This window comes from Staurois parvus, unplaced genomic scaffold (assembly GCF_062004578.1).
Source record: "Staurois parvus isolate SC_StPar_1 unplaced genomic scaffold, SC_StPar_1.0 ptg000716l, whole genome shotgun sequence".
Classification (NCBI taxonomy): domain Eukaryota; kingdom Metazoa; phylum Chordata; class Amphibia; order Anura; family Ranidae; genus Staurois; species Staurois parvus.
In genome coordinates this window covers 1,729,151-1,752,332 of record NW_028318512.1, presented here as the reverse complement: position 1 = coordinate 1,752,332, position 23,182 = coordinate 1,729,151, and the positions used below count along the sequence as shown (strand labels likewise).

Here is a 23,182-nt window from a genome sequence, read left to right as displayed (position 1 = left end):
CGAAAAGGCTGACTACTGACAGAACAAGACAAATGCAAAATAGCTGCCTGGTTTGGGGAACCCATAAGGGGGCACCGTGCTCAGAGAAGCAGATGTTTTGTATGCTTTATGCCAATGGTCTCCAAACTGCAGCCCAACGGCCGAATGTGCCCTTGTTGGGGCCCCCTTGGGGCACTATTTCTCCCACTGATACAAAGCATTATTACCCCTGCTGACACCAAAGATGTGGTATTCTTTCTACCACTGCCACCAATAATGGAGATTTCTTCCTTCCACTGACACCAACGATGGGGCACTATTTCTCTGATACAAGGCACTGTTCCTCAAACTGATACCAGCGATTTGGCACTCTTTCTACCACAAATGACGGGGCCCTACTCCTTTTGATACCAACAATGGGACAAGATTCCTCCTACTAATACCAATGATGGGTGTTGGTCACATCAAGTAACACTGGGGCATTTTCTACTTCCACTGGGAAAGTGTTGGCCACCCTAAAGTCTGAAGGAGCATAAACTGGCCCTTTGTTTGGAAAGATTGGAGACCTGTCAGGAATGGACTTGCCAGTAATGGTGGGACTCACCTGCCTTTTGGGCTGCAGTACCAGGGCTGGCCAGCGGGTGCTCTCAGTAATCAGAGACTCAACCCTGCAGTCAGCCAAAACACCTGAGGCTGATTGCCCCTGTATCTTGTTACCTGGGTTCCTGTTCCTGTCTGACTGATTCGTTGCCGACCCTGCCTGATCCGGACCTCTGCTGACTTCTCCTGTTTGATCCCTGGCTTGTGACCCCGACCATTCTCTGCCTGACCCCCTGTACCTACCTGCCCGTTAGTTGCTGTACCCGGCTCGTGACCTGACTACTCTCTGCCTGCTCCTCCTGTTCCTACCTGCCCGATTGTTATTGACCCGGCCTGCCTGACGACGCTTGCATTGTATGTATTGTTATCTGTGGGTGGTTTGGTTCATTTGCACTGTGTTATGTTTTAGTATTGTACTGCGTTTATGTATTGTTAGTATTAATAAATTATATTGTTTATAACATATCTGAAGCCTGCGTTTCCCTGCGTCAGTTCACATACCTCTGGTCATACCCTGGAGTCCTGACAAGACCTCTGTTTTATGGCATGGGCTTGCTGTACAAAGATGCACGCACGCACACGCACACACACACACACACACACACACACACACACACACACACTGTTTCTTTGCTGTTTTGTAGAATAAAAGAGTAGGACAAACATGCTTGACCTGTTCCTGGGTGTCCCTGTCTCATGCATGGTTGCCACTGACAAGAAAGCCTATATATGCAAAACAGGAATTGGAAATAAGCATGATTACCAGGGTAAGTATAGACATCCATAGTCTGTATGCATATAGAAAAGAGTGTGAGAGGATTGTGATCTGACTCCTCATGGATACATAACAGAAAACACAAAAAATATAGAATATTCAGAAACTTTCTTCCTCAGAGACTTAAATGGAAAATAAAAACCAACGTATCAAAACAAGATAAAGACAAACATATCAAAGTATCAGAAGGGGATATCAAAAAAGAAAAGTCCTGTTTTGATATGTTTGATATGTTTGTTTTTATCTTTTTCCTTGATACAGTATGTTGGTTTTTATTCCTTTTCTATTTAAGTCTCTAAGGAAGAAGTTTTTTAAATATTATAGTTGTGTTTGCTGTGATGTATCCACAAAAGTCAGAGTGCTATCCTCTAACTTTGTTCTCTGCACAGATATTCTTCACTTAACAACCAAATTCCATTCCAATGACTTGGCCGTTAAACGAATTGGGCAGTAAGCGAGAAACTCTATACAGTGCATGAACTGTCGGAGAGCTGGTTGTAAGTCTGAGAGACAGTCGTTAAGTGAAGAACTGTATACACGTACAGTCGGAGAGAAGGTCATAAGTCTGAGACCTGGTCTGTAAGAGAGGAATTGTATCCGTCATAGAGTGGTTTTTAAGTCAGAGTGGTCAATAAATAGGTAGGTCGTTAAGAGAGGAGTATCTGTATCAGTGGCATCCCGAGGCAGGTGTGGGGTGTGCAGTCCGCACCGGGTGACACCGCCTGCATGGGTTGACACAGACCGCACGGGGTGACACCGGACCTGCTCCACAAAAAGGTAAGTTGTAAAGCAAGCCGACGCTCCCCGCAGGATGGATCCTGAAGGGATTGTCGGCTTTCTTTACAGCTTACCTTTTCTTGGAGTGGGTCCGGTGTCACCCCGTACAGGTTGCATGTCAACGATCCTCGTCGGCATGCAACCTATACGGGTTGACACTGGACCCACTCCAAGAAAAGGTAAGTTGTAAAGAAAGCCGATGATCCCTTCTGCGGGATCATCGGCTTGCTTTACAACTACCTTTTTGTGGAGCGGGTCCGGTGTCACCCCGTTCGGTCGGTGTCACCCCGTGCGGTCGGTGTCACCCCGTGCGGTCGGTGTCACCCCGTGCGGACTTTACCCCCCACACCTGCCTCGGGATGCCACTGATACAGATACTCCTCTCTTAACGACCGACCTATTTATTGACCACTCTGACTTTGGGACAAGAAGATTGATGTCTGAAATACAGTATAACCAGCCCTCCTGCTCAGTAGATGCTTGGATCCCCCTTTTGAACTGATTAGGCCTGGGCCCAGTACAGGAGGGATGGCTGTACTACCTTATCAGTGCCTGAAATCAGTTGGTACAGTAGATGCCGGCCGACATTTAGCCTGTGTGTACAGGTCCCTGTTTAATGGAAGCAATTATTACAGCTGGCTTCTGTCGAATGAGCATGCTGAAAAACCAGCCTCCAATCGAAATGAAATCAGTGCTCTCAGCCAATAGCTTGCCGCATTGACCGGTGTGTTCTTGGGGGGGAGGGGGGTGGACCCACTGTCAGAACACAATAGCTCAACAGGAAGATCTCTGTACTAATGTATCATCATTAGTACATACACATCCTTGCAAGCTCTTCAGCTTTTTTTGCTTAGCCACTGAGCGGAACAAAAAAAAAAAAAAACTTACTGTGTGTACCAGTCTTTACTCCTAAGGAGACACAATTATATTGTATCTTTGTGGATGTTGATTCAAAGAAGTCAGTAGCAGGAGAAATATTATTTTTTTATTTTGGTGGTTGCACATGGTAATGGCAAGAAATATTCATGTAGAGTTTTTTTTATAATAATTCTTCATATTTTCACATTTCCAAATACAAACTTTTTCCATAACAATCAAGCGGACTTGATATGACATCTGCTAGATTTGTGAACAGTGTAATAACCACAAATAGCATGTTTAAAGGCATAACACCAAATGAGAATTGGTCTGACAATAGTAACATAGCATAGTACTGGTATACAGTGTTGCTTACCAAACTAATCATTCACGACATAGTCTCATTCTCCAGGTTTGGTAGAAGACATGTTGGGAATATCAAATTTCTGGACTGGGACCCGCGTCCGTCCAAACTAATCATATGCAGTACATTACATGATAGCAATGACCAAGACAATTTCACATATGGGACAGTTGCCATATAGGTCATTATATAGTATACAGGATGGGCCATAAGACAATTCCCTAGGGGGAAAGAGGAAATAAAGTACTGAGGACTATTTACAGGTGGGAGACACACTCTAAAATGTTTTACCAGATAGGTGTAGTGAGTATCCCCTCAGGATATGGGGGATCATTTCCAACAGCAGGAGGAGAGTCAGGTATTCTAAGTTTGCCCAGGGTGTTTGTTAGATTGGACTTGGCATACCAAGCAGTAAACTGAAATGTGGCCATAAGGTGCCAAATTTCACTCAGCAAAAAAGTATGTTCAATAAATGCCCTCCAACGCTTGAAAAATTGTTTGGTGGGATCATAATTTTGTACCATTGCATCCAATTTCTCTAAGTACAGAAATTATTTCAGGTCTTTCTTAACAGTCGCTAAAGTCAAACTTTGGTGGGAGATTCATTCCCTCAATAGAACTCTCTTGGCAGTTAAAAGACACAAGTGTATCCACAGGGGAAGGGACCTAGGCTGTACAAGGGGAGTTTGTGGCCATGGGTGTAGTAACACTAAATAGACAAATCAGCGGGTCATTAGGTATTTTAGTGTTAGAAATTCCAAGTATATAGTAGATAATTTGGTTCCAATAAGCCTGAATAGGTTTTCACAACCAGAACCAATGAAAGAGGGTGGGTTTTGGGACCCCACACCAGGAACAGACAGCTGAGGATGGGATTAAGGCATCCATCATAGCCAGTATGAAAGCCCTATGGATAAGTTTAAACTGTGTCTCCCTCCATTGCTCATTAATGATGAGTTTACGGATCATATTGTAACCTTCCAAAATTTTAGTAGTGTCCTCTAATTCTGGGATGTCTTTAGACCAGCCCTTAAATAGGAGTTCCTTCCCTGGGGATGAGTTGTGGTGTAAAAGCTGAGGGTACAGTGAAGAGATAGAGTACTGATTCTGTTGTATTGCACTGTCAATCACTGGGTGTGCCAAGTCCATCCTGTCTCCCCTTAGCTGTGATTTCATGAAGTTTTCCAGTTGAAAATAATAAAAGATGTGATGTGGAGGTAGATGAAACTGTTGGGACACCTCTGTGAATGAGCGAAGAGTGCCTGATCTAGGATTTAGTAAGGATGCAACATCCATTAACCCTTTGGAGAACCAATAAATAAAGGCTTCATGGGTCGGTGCTGGAGGGAACTGTGGGTGTCCCAGTATGGGAAGATTTTTAGAGATGGTGAAAGAAACAGCAATCAACTTACAGATTTCCCTCCATGCTGTCACATTGTCTTGGATGAGCGAGTTTTGTTTTAGATCATTGGGTAACATTTTAAGTGGTGCATGTAAGATCTCAGAGATAGTAAAGAGGTGGGCCAAGGCTGTCTCCAAAGTATAGCTGGAATATATAAATTTATGTGTCAACCAGTCTATCCTCTGTCTGAGAAGACATGCCAGATTGTATAGACGTATATATGGTAAACCCATTCCCCCGTCGCTCTTCGGAAGATGTAACTTACAGATGGCAATGCAGGAGCGTTTGGATCGCCACAAAAAATTTAGCAGAGATTTATACAGGATCTGGATATCCTTATGATTAAGTAATGAAGGTAGCATCTGTAGAGGATATAGTAGTCTCGCAAAGGACACCACTATATAAAGATGATATGTACTAAAGAGCAAAATGGGGAGGGAGGTCCAAACCTTATAAAAAATCTGGGGAAAGTTAAGATGATAAAGTGATGCAGGGTGTCTCCCTATCCTGATGCCCAGATAGGTGATGTGGTGGGAGACTACCCAGAGTAGGGAGAAACAGGCGCATGTAGAGTTTTAAAAAAATGTTTTATTCATTTAGGACAGTTTTATTTTGATAATTTAACAAAAAATCAAGGGCTGTCCATTAATATTGTACTAAATAAAGGGCTCTTTTGCCCTAAAAAAAAAAAAGTATAATTCTCACACAGAGTTCCCGTACCGCGATCCGGTGCCCGCTGTGTCCTCCGGACACCGATCGCTGTATGGGAACTCTGTGTGAGGTCCCGTTCATGTGATGACTGATTGGCCAATCAGTGATCACATGAATAGCAGTAAGCAAGATGTCACTTCCTGGCATCATTGCTTACTACATGTGAAATCTGTGAATGATCACAAAGGTCACATGGTACAGAGCTATTCACAACAGCCTTGTACCATATGACAGGCTGTGACCAATCACAGCTCTCACAGTATTTCTCAATAGCTGCAAGAATGCAGTCAGAGAGAAGGAGAAATGATTGCTTTTACAGCCTTTATGGGTGTAAAAGCAATCAGTGTAAAAAAAACAAAAACAAAACTTCATTACCCCCCACAAGTAGTACAGGGTCACTATGGTGACACTATGGTTTCACTATGGTGACACTGTACAGCTAGGTGATAGTATGTTAAAAAAAATAAATAAATAATATTAAAAAAAAATGTAAAAACATTTTTTTTTATCATAATTTTTGGTCATAAACTAATTTGGGTAACTGAATAAATTTTGGCCAAGATTTATGAAGAAAGATTATTTATTTTAAAAATTTTATAAGAAAAACACTTTGTTTAAATTTTGTTTTACTTTTTCATTTATATAGAGAAAAAAATAAAAATCCCAGTGGTGAATAAATACCACCAAAATAAAGTTTTATTTGTGTCAAAAAAAAGCTAAAGAATTAATATGGGTACAGTGTTGCATGACCGCGCAATTGTCATTCAAAGTGTGATAGCACTAAAAGCTGAAAATTGGCCTGGACAGGAAGGGGGTACAAGTGTCTGTACTTGAAGTGATTAAAGGGTTCAAAAAAAGTGATTTTAACATTCAATTCGGCAGACATCACTCTTGACTAACTGATTGCTTTCACACAGGAAGATCATATTATGTTCCAAAGCTAGACGATGATTTCATTCCATTAGTTTTCAGTAAAATCATTCTCATTCCCATGATTCACAGCATACATCAAGAGCTGATTACAAGTCCACATCGATGGGCCAATCATTTCACAATCCAGTAATCTCCGACCAAATAAATTAGTCCAAGCTGGAATACAACTTAGATTTAAAGTCAAGAACCAGGACAATGACGGTGAAAAAAAAATAAAATACAGCATACCTTACTTTATTTCCTGCGCTTTGCTAATGTTTGTTCCATGTAGCATTGTGACATTTATCTAGCTGGGTAATTATAAGGTTTAAATTCTGCTTGTGCCTTAGCTGCGGGAGATGCAGCCGTTCCTGCTATAATAATCATAATACTGGACAATTTGGACTTGGCTTCTGTGTGTGAACTGAAGAAGTATATAATTTTTGTATAATCGTTGCTTTATGAGTATTACACACATTTGATGGTATTAAAGCCTTCAATGTATTACTAATACAGTACTTACATACTTGTATTTGGCCCAATAATTAAAATCAAATTGAAACTGTAGGCTTATCTTACCTTGCAAGGTGACTCCTGGTCATTAAAGCAGGGACTCTCAGGTACCAATTCATACAGTATCTTCATTTTATATTCAGAGTTTCTAGGTTTTCCCAAAGCCCAGTATTGATTATACTATACATTAGTTTGCATGAAACATAAAAAGAGGATGTGTTTGGAGTTGTAACTGTGACCATCCCCAAATGGATTGAAGCATAAAATTGTAAACATCAGGTGGTGGGAACTTTGTAGGGAACAAAAGTTTAAAAAATAATCAAATTTAACCACTTGAGCTCCTGAGGATTTACCCCCCTTAATGACCAGGCCTCTTTTTGCTACTCGGCGCTGCACTAATTCAACTGAATTGCACGGTCATGCAATGCTGCACCGAAACGAAATTTACGTCCTTTTTTTCACACAAATAGAGCTTTCTTTCGGTGTAATTTGATCACCTGTGTGCTTTTTATTTTTCACGCTATAAACAAAAAAAGGCCAAAAATTTTGAAGAAAAACAATATTTTTTATTTTCAGCTATAAAAAATATATAGTAAACTCAAAGTTGGTTATAAATTTAGGCCACAATGTATTCTGCTACATGTTTTTGGTAAAAAAAATCCCAATAAGTGTATATTGATTGCTTTGTGTAGAAGTTATAGCGTCTACAAACTATGGTATAGATACTGCAATTTACACCATTTTTCTGCTATACAGCGCTGCGCTAGTTTAATGGACAATTGCGCGGTCATGCAATATGGTACATAAATGAAATTTACATCCTTTTTTCCCCCACAAATTGAGCTTTCTTTCAGTGGTATTTGATCACCTGTGCGGTTTTTATTTTTTGCGGCATAAAAAAAGAAGGCTGACAATTTTGAGGAAAAAAAAACAATATTTTGGACTTTTTGCTATAAAACATGTCCAGTAAAAAAAATGCAAAAATCAAATTTAGTCATACATTTCTGCCAAAATGCATTCTGCGACATGTCTTTGCAACAAAAAAAAAAAACAATATGTGTAAATTAATTGGTTTACGTGAACGTTATAACGTTTACAAATGGCGGGAAAGATACTGGGATTTTTAGGTTTTTTTTTATACTAATAATGGCGGCGATCAGCAAATTATGGCGGCGATCAGGGACTTATGGCAGCGACCAGCAACTTATGGCGGGACTGCGGCGGACATTCTGACATTGGGGGGTACTGACTTGGGGTCACTGACATCCCCAAAAACACAGTGCAAAAAAAAAAAAAACTGACACTGTACTAATGGCAATGGGGAGGAAGGGATTAACTTTATTTTGCAGGGAAGGGTTATAGGAGTGAGGGGAATGTTTTACTAGGGGGCGGGGGTGTGTACTGGACGGGACAAGGCTGATTGAGAAAGAGAAACTGTTCTTTCTCGATCAGCTCATCCTCGAGCTGACAGGGAAGTGACAGACAGCACAGCTACTGCAGCTGTGCTATCTGTCACTGTTTGCCGCCGATCGCCGGGCATAGCCGCTAAGGAGCGGCTGTGACCCGGCGACTGACATCTGCGGCGGTGATCCGCGGGACAGATAGGGCAGCGGCGCGCCTCGCTCGCACCCCCTATTTGTTTACAAAACACACGTTTTAAAACGTGGTTTTGCCTGCGAGTGCTGCCCTGCTGCCGTATATCTACAGTGGCTGGGCGGCATGTAGTTAAAAAACAATACATAAGTTAATTTTTCCAAGCTAAAAATCCACAATAAAAGCCACAAACTTTGAAGATATATTTCACATACTGTAGTATACATGTAGAAACTACTGTAAACTTGAAAAACACGGGTGGTGGGGATTTTGTAGAGCTCAAAAATTAAAAAAGAATCAAATTTTTTAAAAAAATATACAAATCTTTATTTGCCAAAAATCCGCAATAATGGCCACAAACTCTGAAGATATATCTCACATAGTAAACATGTAATTAGAAAATGCCATATACAGTTATATTATACACGGTATATTGCATTATTTTCACTCTCCCTAACCAGGGAAAGATTACATAAATGGATAACAAAATATCTTCTGTCCAAATAACTGACACGTTTTGAGACTTCAGATGGACTTGAATTTTGAAGGTAAAGAGCAGGGGTGGACTGACAACTCATGGGGCTTCCCGGGCAATAGGGGATCATGGGACCCCTGTGTCCTTGCCCAAACTCAAAAAAGCCTATGAAAAATGTACCAGGGGCATCTCATGGGGCCCCATTACTGACCCCGGGCCCTTTCCAAATGGTCAGTCCGCCCCTGGTAAAGAGATAGTACTGCCTAGACCTTGAAGAACGGGACATACCTCGAAAGCTCATCCTCAAAATTGTATGTTTCAATTTTTAAATAAAATTGAAAAAGTATCACGGACAGTACTCAATTGTTTCTGAAGGTAAAGAAAAAGATAAACTATATAATATTAGTACAAAGTCTGTGAGCAGACTACTTACATTGTCTTGTATTGAACCTGTGAATTACACAAGATTTTTCCAAGGTACCATGGCCTGTAGATACATGTTAAAACCAAGGATAGTCAATACATTCCACCTGAAACCACCAGGAAGCAGTTCAGGTGGAATGCCAAAACATGCACAGAGATCCCTTTAGGAAATTGTAAAACATACAAAGATTTTCTTTCCAAAAAAAGGGGAAAAACTTAATGTAGTAATCAAAATACCTTGAACAAAACATTATATGTGTTTTATGTTTATATTATTTTTTTTGTATGTTTGTGGCATTTTTTTGTTTGTGGCAACTATGTTTTGACTCTGGGTTTCCCCTACTGCCTCCTGGAGGGTTTGGATGTAACCTATCTGGAAGTGCAGTATTGTGGAAATGTGTCATAAGGATGGTTACACTGAATAATATTTGTTGGGTGAGCAATACAGTAGATGATACAATCCTGTGCTTGCAGAAAACAAATTGCTTGATTTCCCCATCAACACAGTTAGTATTGATGGGGCAATCGCTCCTGCAGCGCTATTGTGTTCTGCTAGCAGATAGCCTCCCCTGCTGGCAAAACATGATTACGGCTGGCAGCTATAGCCACAGGCATTAATCACATGCAAAAAAATCCAACAGGCTGGTTGTAATCTGAAGATTACAGTACAACTAGCCTGCCCTTTGTGGTGTCGAATCTTGGCTGGTCCTTGCTGAACTGGCTGAGATGTGATCTATGGCCAGCTGTAGGCAAGAAGACTATGCACATATGTGTTTTATACCAGAGTAATTAGCTAGTTTACTTGATATTTAGTCTTAATTATTTTTATGAATACGTAATTAAAGGGAGCTGGCACGTCCATCCTTGTGTAGGTCTACAGTCTTGTCCCTGATATCCTTGGGCAGCTCTTTGGTCTTTGCCATGGTGGAGAGTTTGGAATCTAATTGTTTGATTGTTCCTGTGGACAGGTGTCTTTTATACAGGTAACAAAATTAGATTAGCAGCACTCCCTTTAAGAGACTGCTTCTAATCTCAGCTTGTTACCTGTATGAAAGACACCTGGTAGCCAGAAATCCTGCTGAATGATAGGGGATCAAATACTTATTTCCCTCATGAACATGCAAATCAGTGCATAATTTGTTAGACATGCATTTCTTTTGAATTTTTTGTTGCTATTCTGTCTCTCAGTGTTACAGTACACCTACCATTTGATTTTTAGACTGATCATTTCTTTATGAGTGGGCAAACATTCAAAATCAGAAGGGGATCAGATACTTATTTCCTTCACTGTATATATATATATATATATATATATATAATTATTATACAGTATTTATAAAGCGCCAAAAGTTCGCTCAGCGCTGAACATTACAAAGGGGGACAGAACATGTGACAGAACAATAACAATACAATGCAAAACATGAGGGGATCGAGGGCCCTGCTCTTTCGAGCTTACAATCTAGGAGGGAGGGGATGGTGGCACAGGAGGAGATAGCTGTGGTGGATGGAGTGGTAGGAAGAGTGGAGGAGGTCGGCAAGTTAGCAGGGGGTGGGGTAGGCTTCCCTGAAGAGGTGGGTTTTCAGGGTGCGCCTAAAGGAGAGGAGAGTAGGTGATAATCTGATGGGTTGGGGCAGGGAGTTCCAGATGATGGGTGACACCCTGGAGAAGTCCTGGAGGCAGCATGGGAGGAGGAGACCAGGGAACTAGAGAGAAGGAGGTCTTGTGAGGAGCGGAGTGTGCGTACTGGGTGGTACTTGGATATTAGGTCAGTGATGTAGTTCGGGGCAGTATGGTGGACGGCTTTGTACGTCAGCGTTAGGATTTTGAATTTGATCCGTTGCACAATTGGAAGCCAGTGGAGGGATTGGCAGAGGGGGTGGCGGAGATGGAGCGGTTGGAAAGGTGAATTAGTCTGGCAGCCGTATTCAGGATTGACTGAAGCGGGGATAGCCAGCGGCAAGGTAGGCCAGTGAGGAGGGAATTGCAGTAGTCGAGTCGTGATATGATGAGGGAGTGGATGAGCTGTGTGTATATATATATATATATATATATATATATATATATATATATATATTGTACGTTCACATCAGTCCCTAATCCTCAAGGAGCACACAATATGTCCTAGGGCAGGGAGTTCCTCCCCCTAGGACAACCTCTGCAGTCTGGCTTCCTCTGGCTCCCTCTACACACACTGCACACCTATCAGTTTGACTAATGTTCAGCTTTAAATTAGATCCAAGGCAATCAAATTTAAAAAATAACAACCTGGTGAGGGTTCTAACACTTATTTACTTTATTCAAAAGCTCCTAGATATATTTTCAATGCATTTGCACTTGTATTTACATGTTTTTTGTTTTTTTTTCATTTTCCTTTTACACATTTGTCCAGTTTCTACGTGTGCGTCCACGGAGTTCCGCTGCACAGATGGGGCCTGCATCACCAAATCCGCCCAGTGTAACCAGATGATTGACTGCTCAGATGCTTCTGATGAAAAGAGCTGCAGTAAGAGACTCAGTTGAAACTGTTCACAGTTGGGCTATGTCTGTATGGATAGGTGGTAAACTGTTGTGCATTGTTACTCAGATGATGATGTTGTTCAGACATGAAATGATCGACCTGCCCTACACTTCTGGTAGGATTCCTTGTCTAACTTTTTTGGTATCCACAAAATTGTCATGCCTCTATAACGTTAGTGGATCATGTCAAGGATTCCTAGCAAATTAATAGGTTGTATATTATTCAGCCCACGAATGGTTTCTGCACTGTTACCCCCCTCCCTGACCAGGCACTTTTTTGCATTATGGTGCTACGTTACTTTAACTGACAATTGCGCGGTCATGCAACACTGCACCCAAATTAAATTTATGTCACTTTTTTCCCACAAATAGAGCATTCTTTTGGTGATATTTTATCACCTATGTGTTTTTTTATTTTTTGAGCTATAATAAAAATGACCAACAATTTTGAGAAAAAAAATCTATATTTTTGACTTTTTGCTATTACACATGTCCAGTAAAAATGTTTTAAAAATCAAATTTCATCATAAATTTAGGCAAAAATTGTTTTAAATTTTTACTAGTAATGGCAGTGATCAGTGACTTATAGCGGGACTGCGGCGGGCGTTCTCACACTGGGAGGAACTGACTTGGTGTCACTGACATCCCCAGTGACACCAGTACAGTGATCAGTGCTAATAAAAAGCACTGACACTGTACTAATGGCAGTGGGCAGAAAGAGGCATGTGGGGCAATCAAAGGGTTAACTGTGTGCTGTTTCACTGTGTGATGTGTCTGTGTGCTTCACTGTAAGAACACTGCTTTGCATGGCTCTGCTATACAAAGCTATGGATAGCAGTGTGGAGGAGTTGACATGGGAGAGAACTGTATTGTTTACTTACAGTTCTCTCCCTCCATCGGTAATGCTCCTTGATCACCGGGTGCCAGTGACTAATCATCAGCAGGGACCCGGTGATTGACAGCCAAGGCTGCGAATAGCAGCGTGGGTAGGGCACTCGTGCGGCTTTTGCGCACACGTGCCATTCTGTAGTAGTATTAATGCTATAGGGCGAACGGGAAGCGGTCAAAGAGAGACTTTTAAATAAAGGTAAATATGTTTCTATTCATGTGCAGACAATACAGACTGTGCTCATTATTATAAGCTTGGAGTGAAAAAGACCGGATTTATACCCTGCAATTCCACCTCGCTGTGCATCCTGCCAGAATGGATATGTGATGGCTCAAACGACTGTGGGGACTATTCGGATGAATTAAAATGCCCAGGTAATTTCCAGAGCGTGTCTCTCCTGATGTCTGCTCTGTAATGTCATAATATTGGAGAGCTATAAACTTGCTGGATGGAGCAGGTTACAGGATTAAAAGACATTGCATGGAAGGCTGCCATAGTCGGAGAAAATAAAATTGTTGTAATTGTTTTTTCCATTTCTGCAACATTTTTTTGTCAATGTAATGGACATTAATAAACTTACAATGTCCTGGAATATAATGCAGGCTATTTAGCATTAGGCTCACTTTTTTTTATTTCCAAGGGAGATCCACATACTTGAATATTTTACAGAAATAAGTGAAAATTGGGCACATGTAACATCGACAATGCTCCTTGTAGGCAGAGGGCATGTGCCTATCCCTTAGCTCATGTGGCACAGGCGAGGAACCTGTGAGTTTTTGGAGCTACAAGCCCAACGCAGTTAGTTCTCAATGGTAAGCTTTTGGTGCTGCCAATAAGCCATTGTTAAAGAGTGTCCAACAATGTCCATGCTCTCCAACCTATTACCAACACAACCAAGAAGTGGATCAAAGCAACATTTGCTCTTAATTGCCCCCCCCCCCCCCGATTTATTTTGTCACTGGGATTGAAAACAGAAACCTGAAGAGAATCCATGACACCTCACCCTAAAATCAAGGAAATCTCCCACTTCATCTTAAATGTCCTTTGAGTGCACATTTTAGCCAGTTTTTGTAACATTGTGACATAGTTGGTAAGGTTGAATTAAGACACTGATCCATCCAGTTCATCCTGTTTGGGTGTATGTATATAATTATGTCTTTACCATTTCCCATATTCCTGTATATTATGTTCGACATGATGCACATCTAAAAGTTGTTTTTTTTTTAATTATCCACACTTCCCACTGATAGCACCAATTGTAGAAGGGAGCTCCACAGCCTAACTGTCCTAACAGTAAAAAAAAAACCCTACACAGTTTAAGGCCAAGACACTTCTCATTCAGCTTCATTGAATGGCCTTGTGTTTTCTTAATTGACCTGATACTGAATAGTTTTTTCCCTGTGCCAGCATCACCATTGAGATATTTGTATATTGTAATCATGTCACCTCTTAAGCGTCTCTTCTCCAGTGAAAATACGTTGATTCATAAGTTAATGATTGCAGATGTTCCTTAAAACTGAGTTCCTCCAGCCCCATTTATTAGCTTTGTTGCCCTTCCCTGGGTTCTCTCCAGTTCCAGCACATCCTTCCTGAGGACTGGTCTCCAGGACTGGACAGCATACTCTTAGCCTTAAGGATATCTGACCCTAGTTACAAAAATATAGTAGCCAACCAGTCCTTAGATGTTGTGGCTACGTTAGTGCTTCCTTGGGTGCATTCAGTGCATTATGTCTGTGCACGTGCGCTACTTTTCGCAAATAGTGACTGTGTATAGCCACCTTTATCCATTCATGTGTGTGGGTGGCTATACGCAGCTCTAGGACATCTGAAACACCAGAGATATGCAGTGTCCTTATGCTGCATGGGGTAATGCACCCCTTTGTGTGTAGCCTAATTTATTTCAAGAACACTTGTAGCAAGTACAGAGAATACGCCCTGTGGGTGGGGCGAAACGCGTTGACGCACTTACGGTCCGCCGTCATTCTGGCTCACGTCACTTCCGGTGTTTGGAACGCACGCCGAGTGATGCGGTTCAAGCGGCCATCTTAGTGGTGGAAGGCTGTTCATCCTCTGCAGACACTACAGAAGCGTGAGATCCCTATATTTGCAATTGTGGAAATTGGTTATCTTGAAGCCATCTAGGCTATTAAACAAGGCTTTTAACTATATTTAAACATGTGAGTGGCCTTATTCTATCTTTATATTCTATATTAAGTGGCAGTATTACACTGTGTAGTTTCTTTCTCTATACACCATTGAGGATTCCATGGAGGATCAAAGTGGAGGCAATTAATATTCCCAATCAGGGTGAAAAAGAAGATTTGATCTCTTGTGGAGGGGTTATAGGATCCCTTATTTCCTATAAGGCTCATTACTCACCTCTATCTGGTGAGTGCGGTCAATATTATTTTTCACGTGGTGGACAGGTGGAAGCACATTTTGAATAATTTACTATTGGTCTTGATGGGAATAAGGACTTATTTTCACATGGACACTTATTGTTATTTTTATTTTTGTTCACTTGTGTAATTTTGTTTGTAGATTTTGCGCTGTTTTTTTGTTGTTTTTTTGTTGTTTATTATTGGTGTTTTTCACTGTTGCACAGCTGCATAATCACTTAGTATTTTCTTTTTGGCCCTGGGATATATATTTTTGATATTACAGAGAATACATGTTGCTACAAATGCAGTGTTCTTGTCATTTTTGGCCCCGTTCACATATGGGCGATTTGGAATTGCGGGCAGAATCCAAATTGCGGCAAACCATGCAACATGCTTTTGAGCGCGATTCATCTTGAATGGCACCCCAAATGTGGTGTGATTTTACTGTGATTGTCATGCAACAATCATGGCAAAATGCAAGTGTAAAATTGCTCCTGGCTCAGGGCCAAAATTTGGTCTCTGAACTTCTTTTTCAAGTGGGCTGCCCTATGCACAACACGCATTTCCTCGTGAGATTTGGACTAACAAAATTGCGAGCAGGAACTCACTATGCATAGTTCCCATTTTGCATAGAGTGAATGGTGTCTTTATGTTCAATAAACTGAAATAATAATCATTCTTATGTAAATTACTAAAATTCCCAACCGCAATATAATGGAGATAAAGGGAAGAATACATGTTTGAGGCCTGGGTGACAACCTTGGATCCCTCCATAGATGCAGGACAGGAAATGTGCTATTCACAGGATGGCGAGGTGAAAATAAAGGAAAAAGTCCTAAAAAAAAAAGGAAAACCAATCTAATGACATCTAAGGACTGATAAGCTGCAATGTATTATGTTTTTATTTTTTGGGTTTGGATAAGTTTTAACTCTGTAGCCTTCTATTTTTCCTTAGCCTAACCCCTAATACTAAATTATGCCCAAAAAGTAAATAATTATGTTTTATGTCGCCAAGAGCACACATATGACAATGAGATCCCAACACAAAAACAAACTGATTTCTATGGGCAGCATTTTATTTGTGGCAAGGGCAGCACAGTGGCTAAAGGGCTAGCACTTCCACCTGGCAGTACTAGGGTTGTTGGTTCAAATCCCAACCATGGTACCACCTGCTTGAAGTTTGCATGTTCTCCCTGTGCCTGCATGGGTTTCCTCTGGGTACTCCAGTTTCCTCCTACACTCCAAAGACTTGCTGGTCGGTTAATTGGATCCTGTCTAAATTGGTCCATGTATGTATGAATGTAGTTAGGGACCTTAGATTGTACGTCGCTTGAGAGTTAGGGACTGATGTGAATGTACAATATAAATGTAAAGCGCTGCATAAATTGACAGCACTATAGAAGTACCTGAAATAATAATAATGTTACTGTATTGTTCACGTGTCTTACTTATTGTGAAGCATGACTGATAAAGAAGGATTCAAATGAATAATAACAAAAAATATTTTTTATTTATAATTTATTTCTTTTGTAGCAAAAGGCAAATACCAATGTGAAGATAATTACTTTGCATGTCGCAGTGGGAGGTGCATCCTGAACACGTGGGTTTGTGATGGTCAGAAGGACTGTGAAGATGGTACAGATGAGATACACTGCGGTGAGTTTGCTTTTGTGTTGGTTACAGCAAAACTAAAGTATCTTATTTTATTTTTTAAATTAATCTGTTGAAGAGTTAAAAATGACACGTTCATGCAGACTTGCAAACGTATGCTTCCTTTTGCTTTGTGTGCAGTATATTTTATATTTTACATTTCCCATCCTGCAGAGTCTAATACTTTACCTCTCCATAACATTATAATAAAAGGAGGCACTGTCATTTGAGGAAAGTGATGTAGTCATTCCATCCCAGGAAATTCTTTATAAAAGTTATCCTGAGGGCCTATTCACACTTGTACATTGTGGCAACGCAATTGTTTAGTTTCACTTTAAAGTGGTTGTAAACCTCAGGCATGAAATATGAATAAAGCATATCCTTCTATAGTGTGTACATGTCTCAATCCAGAGCACTAAGTGCCATTTCTGTCTGCTGCCTCATGATCCACTTCCAACACATTTTCCTGACACCTAGAGAAAAAAAGGTGACGAGGAGGGATCTCCAGCACACAGTCTGCCAATGACAGCACACAGGAACAGAGCTGAGACTGTGTGGAGGAGGGTGTGTCTCCTTCTTCCAATCAGCATTCAGAGATCTTCTCCTTGAGCTCTGCAGTGTGTAATTTCAGCTCTTCGCCCCCTGTTTTCTGAATGATCATAGAAGCTTAAATAATTCTGGACTTTGAATGGATGTAGAAAAAGGAAGACAGCAGATAAACAGGTACAATGTATGTAGGAGGATTTGTTTAATCTCTGTGTATCATCTGAGGCCAGTCACTTCACTGGGTTTACAACTACTTTAAGGAGTAGAGGGTGTTTAATTTGTTATTTTTTACTGTGCAAAGTGAGTTTTTATTTAGCTTAGTGAAAAAGTTGAAGATGTGATGGCTTTATTCATCCAATCATGTGCAAACAAAAGTTCAGATTTCTTTGCACATGATTGGGTATTTTTCACCTAACTTCACCTCATTCACTAGTCTAAGTGATAGTTCCCATTGTGAAATACTTACACTCTACTTCTTTAGTTAATTGATCCCAGTGTTTTTAAGTATACATCCACAATTTTTACTCTACATTGTAGGTGTTTTCATTTTAAGAAAACAAACCTTGCATGGTATTTTGTGTCTTGATATGCTCTGGGATAAAGAAATTCTCCCTACCCCTAACATCTGCCATGTTCCTAGAATCTTTACTTAGGCAAACGGCTTGAGCTGTGTTCATGGTCAATCTTTTTCCACTGAGTCATATATTACTGCAGAGAATATTCATTTAGAAATTGAGACTGTAATGGAAAGGTGAAAGCATTCTAAGATGAAGGTTGTTCTCAATTATTTGATTTAGAGTACAGTGATTATATTAACGAGCATGGTGTCACCCTACATTGACAGAAATTAAATGGTAAATGTTTCCCATTAGGTACCTCCTGTTCTTGGAGTCAGTTTGCCTGCTCTAAAGACAAGTGTATATCCAAACAGTGGATGTGTGATGGGGAAGATGATTGCGGTGACGGCTCTGATGAAAGTGACGCCGTATGTGGTAAGTATATTTGTCAGTATTTTATATTCAAGTATAAAATGAACTTGGTCCTTATTAGGTCAGCTGTCTCTAGTTCTTACACAAGCATCGAGTAGTCTGGAATAGGGGTCCTCAAACTATGGCCTGAGGACAACAACTGACCTTCTGCAAGATTTTACTTGGTCTACAGCAACTCTGATGTAATGGGGGCTTCTGATATAAAGGGATGGTGAAAGAAAATGAGGAGAAGTCACACCAGTAATAGTAGTTACTAGGAAAAGGAAATCAACAAGAATATCCCAACAAGGACACTTGTCCTAAGACAGATTTCAAATGTAAATGCTATGGTGCCCCCGATAGGTGGTATGACTCACCCAAGTGACAGAGCTCCTGAAGGTGGAGATGGGTTAGAGACTCTAGTGGTCATGGTTTGTTTCATTGCAAATAGTTACCAGGTCATTGTCCTCAGGATCACACCACAAAGGGAATAGCAGGAACAGAACAGCTACAGTGTGGACACTATACACTATCCCACCAAGGGAATAGCAGGGACAGAACAGCTACAGTGTAGACAATGTTCACTAGGCAGCAGACAGGACAATAGTCAGGTTTAGTCAGGGATCAAGGGCAGGTGGCAAGCAAGGAAGAAGTCAGGTCCATGCATGGATCTTGTCAGGCATCAAACTAGAAAGTATTCAGGTCCAGGCAGGGTTCAAAAGCTGGCAGCAATCAAGATAGTAGTCAATCCAGATCAGCAATGGTTACCTCATAGGTAAGTATTATAGCTCTTTACTCAAGAGTAGCTGACCATAAGACACAGCACTGGCTACTTTGAAGACTTGAGCTAAAAAACCTTTTTGGTCAGAGGACATGCCCAGTATTATTTCAGGGAACTCTGGAAGTCCTGGCAGGGAGTCTGTGAGCAGGGGCGGACTGACCATCCGAGAACACGGGCACTGCCCAAGGGCCCAGGGCCCCATGAGATGCCCCTGGTACCTTTCATAGGCTTTTTTGGGTGTGGTTTGAGTGTGGGCGAGGACACAGGGGCCCCATGATCCCCTATTGCCCGGGGGCCCCATGAGTTGTCAGTCCGCCCCTGTCTGTGAGTACCTTTGGAAGTCCTAGCAAGGTTGTTGGAAGTCCTGACAGGGATCCTGCGAGTAACATTGGAAGTCCTGGCAGAGATTCCTAATGTACCAATGGAAGTCTGGAAAATAAATCTGTAAGTACCATTGGAGGTCCTGGCGGGAATTCTGGGAGTACCATTGGAAGTCCTGGCTGGGATTTTGCAGGTGCTATTGGAAGTTCTGGCAGGGATTCTTAATGTATCAATGGATGTCTTGACAAGAATTTTGTGAGTACCATTGGAGGTCCTGGCGGGGATTCTAGGAGTACCATTGGAAGTCCTGGCTGGGATTTTGCACGTACTATTGAAAGTTCTGGAAGAGATTCTTAACGCATCAATAGAAGTCTTGACAAGAATTTTGTGAGTACCATTGAAGGTCCTGGCAAAGATTATATTCGCACCACTGGAAGCTCATTAATGACCAAAATACAGCTCAGGTGAACCAGTTCACTCAAGCCTGGATAGGTGTAGACCCTGGCTCGCCAGCTCAAATGTATGTAACGAAGATGATGGTCTTGATGAAAAAATAGAAAACCCTTGATCCAAAAAAACAGGACAAACAGCACAAGGACTGTACAAGCTGTTAAGGCATTTCACACAGAAGTCCTTGGAAGGGATTCTATAAGTACTAATGTAAGTCCAGTGATACCATTGAAAGTCCTGGTAGTAATTCCAAAAGATAGCAAATATTTATCACCTCTTAATGTGACAGGAAGTAAGCAACCCCCACCCCCTCCCAACAGGGACATAGACAATAAAAATCTAACTGGGATCTAACATCGGAAAAAAAAAAGTTTGGGCTATAAATGTGTTTTAATTGGCATCCCATTGGAAGTAAAAAGAATACGTGCAAAAAAGTTTAAGTGAAATAAAATAAGCAAACTCTTAGAGCTGCCATGTCTTATGATTACTGGAGTCATTTTTTATTGTTATATCAGGTTCTGTGACCTGTGCTAGTGACATGTTCAGCTGCCCCGGATCTCATGCCTGCGTCCCTTTTCATTGGCTGTGTGATGGCGAAAGAGACTGTCCAAATGGAAGTGACGAATTGTCCACTGCAGGCTGCGGTAAGTGATGTCTTGGGATATGAACTGCGTTTTAGATCTTATGACATATGTTCTTTTTACATTAAGCTGTAATAACCCTAATTTAATAGTAGTCTGGTGTATCAAAGGGATGTCAGGGACCAGATCACATAAATCTGATGGAGGTGTATTTTATTTTTTAGGAAAGGGAACTTGTATTGTTAACCCAAGTGACAAGAGATCAGAGGGATAACTGTAGAAAAAGAGATGCTGTTTGATGTCATAGAGAGTATTTGTAATAGGCCTTTATGTTTAATTGATGGCAAAGAATGGCTCAAATGCCGCCACTTAGGTGTTTTCAGAACTATTAAGCCCTAATTTCTGAAGGACCTTGTTGTTTAAGATTTTTTTTCATTGTTCTTATGTTATATGTAAATTTAATTCTGGGGTAGTACATATGGGCAGGTCAGGGCCTGTTAAAGCTGAATCTGGCCATACTTCTCTTGTGGGACACAGCAGTGCACTTACTTTTGCTGTCCTGTGACCCAGAATCAGCCAATAGCAGGCTAAAGTTGTCACAGCCACACCAGGCTCTGGAAGGATCAGGACCATACTGTTGGGATTCACCTAGCTGTCTTATTGACAGCTGGCTTCTGCTCTCAGTGCTTGGCTGAGAGCCGAAGCCAGCTGTGCCCACCCTTTATTCAGCTTGGCCCTCAAGGGGCAGAACAGAGCTGTGACTGACGCTCTCTGCTCAGAGCTGACTGAGAACTGAGCAATCAGCAGTCATGTGATAGCTAAGCTCTCTGGCTTGGAGCTGGCAGAAGACAGCTGCAGCATTGCATGGAGGTAAATATGGATGTTTATTTTATTAGCAACCCCAAACTTCTCCCTTAATGGATAAGTCATTTTTAAAACACTTTGATTTCTTAAAGCTGAACACAAGGCAGATAAAAAAGATACACATTAATAAATCAATATGTTTTTCATTTTGGGAACCAGAGTACTACCTTAATTTGGCTTGGCATCGGCTTTTTCAACCCCTGTACAGTCCAGTCCAGAGAAACAGGGAGATGCAGCAGAAGTAGCCAATCAGTTGTGCTGCAGTGTAAGGAGCATGATGATAGGAGCTGAGAGCAGAGTGAAAGAGAGATGACTTCATCAGTCTGCTGCTTCTCTTTTTAATATCTAGTCCATCCTTTCTTAACCTACTTGATTTGGAGGGACCCTTGGAATAACATTCCCGTCTCAGGGAAACTGTCAGGGATGCGGGTGTGGCCAGAAGTGTGTGGACTGACACAGGAAAACGTAGGCTTCAGATATAGTAAATAATATAATTTATTGAGACTAACAATACAAATATAAACGCAGTGCACCAAACCCCAAGCTAACACAAATACATACAACAAGGTGAAACAAACCCAAACCTAAACTGATATAGATACACAGGTACATACACATATAGAGCACAACATAGTCAGGCAGGCCAAGTCGATAACTATCGGGCAGGTCGGTACCGGAGGAGCAGGCGGAGAGAATGGTCGGGGTCACAAGCCAGGGATCAAACAGGAGAAGTCAGCAGAGGTCAGGATCAGGCAGGGTCGGCAACAAGTCAGTCAGAAACAGGAACAGGAATGCAGGTTACAAGATACAGGGGCCCATGGAAAAACACACACCAAGGCCCTGACTGTGAGTCTGGCCATTCCTTAAATACAACCCCTGCAATCCGCTTCAGGTGTTTTGGCTGACTGCAGGGGTGAGTCTCTGATTGCTGAGAGCACCCGCTGGCCAACCCTGGTACTGCAGCCCACAAGGCAGGTGAGTCCCACAGTTATTGGCAAGTCCATTCCTGACAGAAACACTGTTAATAATTACTATATCTACACTTCTCAGTACATAAAATGATGTTCACTGGGAAGAATCCTCCATACATTTGTGGTCAAGTTAAGAAGAGGGGATTCCCCCCTCGAAACGTGTCAACCTTTTGGATGGGCCTCCTGTGGTTGGGACTTGCTTAGGAGACTTGGTCATCTTGAGTACATTGTGGACATTGATGTGCCTTTATTCATGAGTTGTTAGTGAGTATATATTTATTTCTGTTCATACATGTTCTGTCTTGACATCGGTTGTACTTGTAGCGAGATTCGTTTAGACCCAGTCTGTAAGAATGTGTGCAGGAGGTTGAATGATCGCCTTAACAGATAGTTTACTCAATGAATAACAACTTCAGAGGTGTTTTCCAATGCTTCTGTATGCTTCAAGGTAGCAAAGGTATGAACATAGAGGTGTTTTCATAGGTACATTTCAAGTGATGTTACACAGCTTCCTCACTCTACAGTCTCTTGATGACCACGAAACAAAACGATGTTACAGCAGGAAATGGAGGGTGGAAGCAACCAACTAGTCAGAAACAGGAAGGGTGTGTGGATGATACCAAACAGCATTATAACATAACATGTAATAACAACTGCTAAACAGTAGAGCTGGGTGGCAGCACAATACAATAAAGCTGTTACAAAGGTAATGTGCAATGCTGGTGCGCCCTCTGTTCCTTGCTTTCTAGTATTTGTGGTCATTGTAAGGATCCCCCCTTCCCCTTACAGATTGCTAAAAAAAAATAATTGTTGTCAGTGGTTACTTGAGATTGAGAAAGGCTGGTCTAGTCAAAGGCTGGGGGAGGGACATGACCTGTAA

The 23,182-nt window shown here is 41.4% G+C and overlaps 1 protein-coding gene across 1 annotated transcript in view; it reads left to right on the top strand.

Moving 5' to 3' along the window:
- The window catches only part of LRP1B (LDL receptor related protein 1B), a 2,076,109-nt gene that overhangs the window by 1,702,007 nt on the left and 350,920 nt on the right, over nucleotides 1-23,182 (top strand). Inside the window, exons 48-52 of the mRNA XM_089653623.1 lie at nucleotides 11,773-11,886; nucleotides 13,014-13,163; nucleotides 16,704-16,826; nucleotides 18,239-18,358; nucleotides 20,402-20,530. Of these exons, the coding sequence (XP_089509749.1) occupies nucleotides 11,773-11,886; nucleotides 13,014-13,163; nucleotides 16,704-16,826; nucleotides 18,239-18,358; nucleotides 20,402-20,530 (636 nt within the window). The remainder of the gene's footprint in view (nucleotides 1-11,772; nucleotides 11,887-13,013; nucleotides 13,164-16,703; nucleotides 16,827-18,238; nucleotides 18,359-20,401; nucleotides 20,531-23,182) is intronic.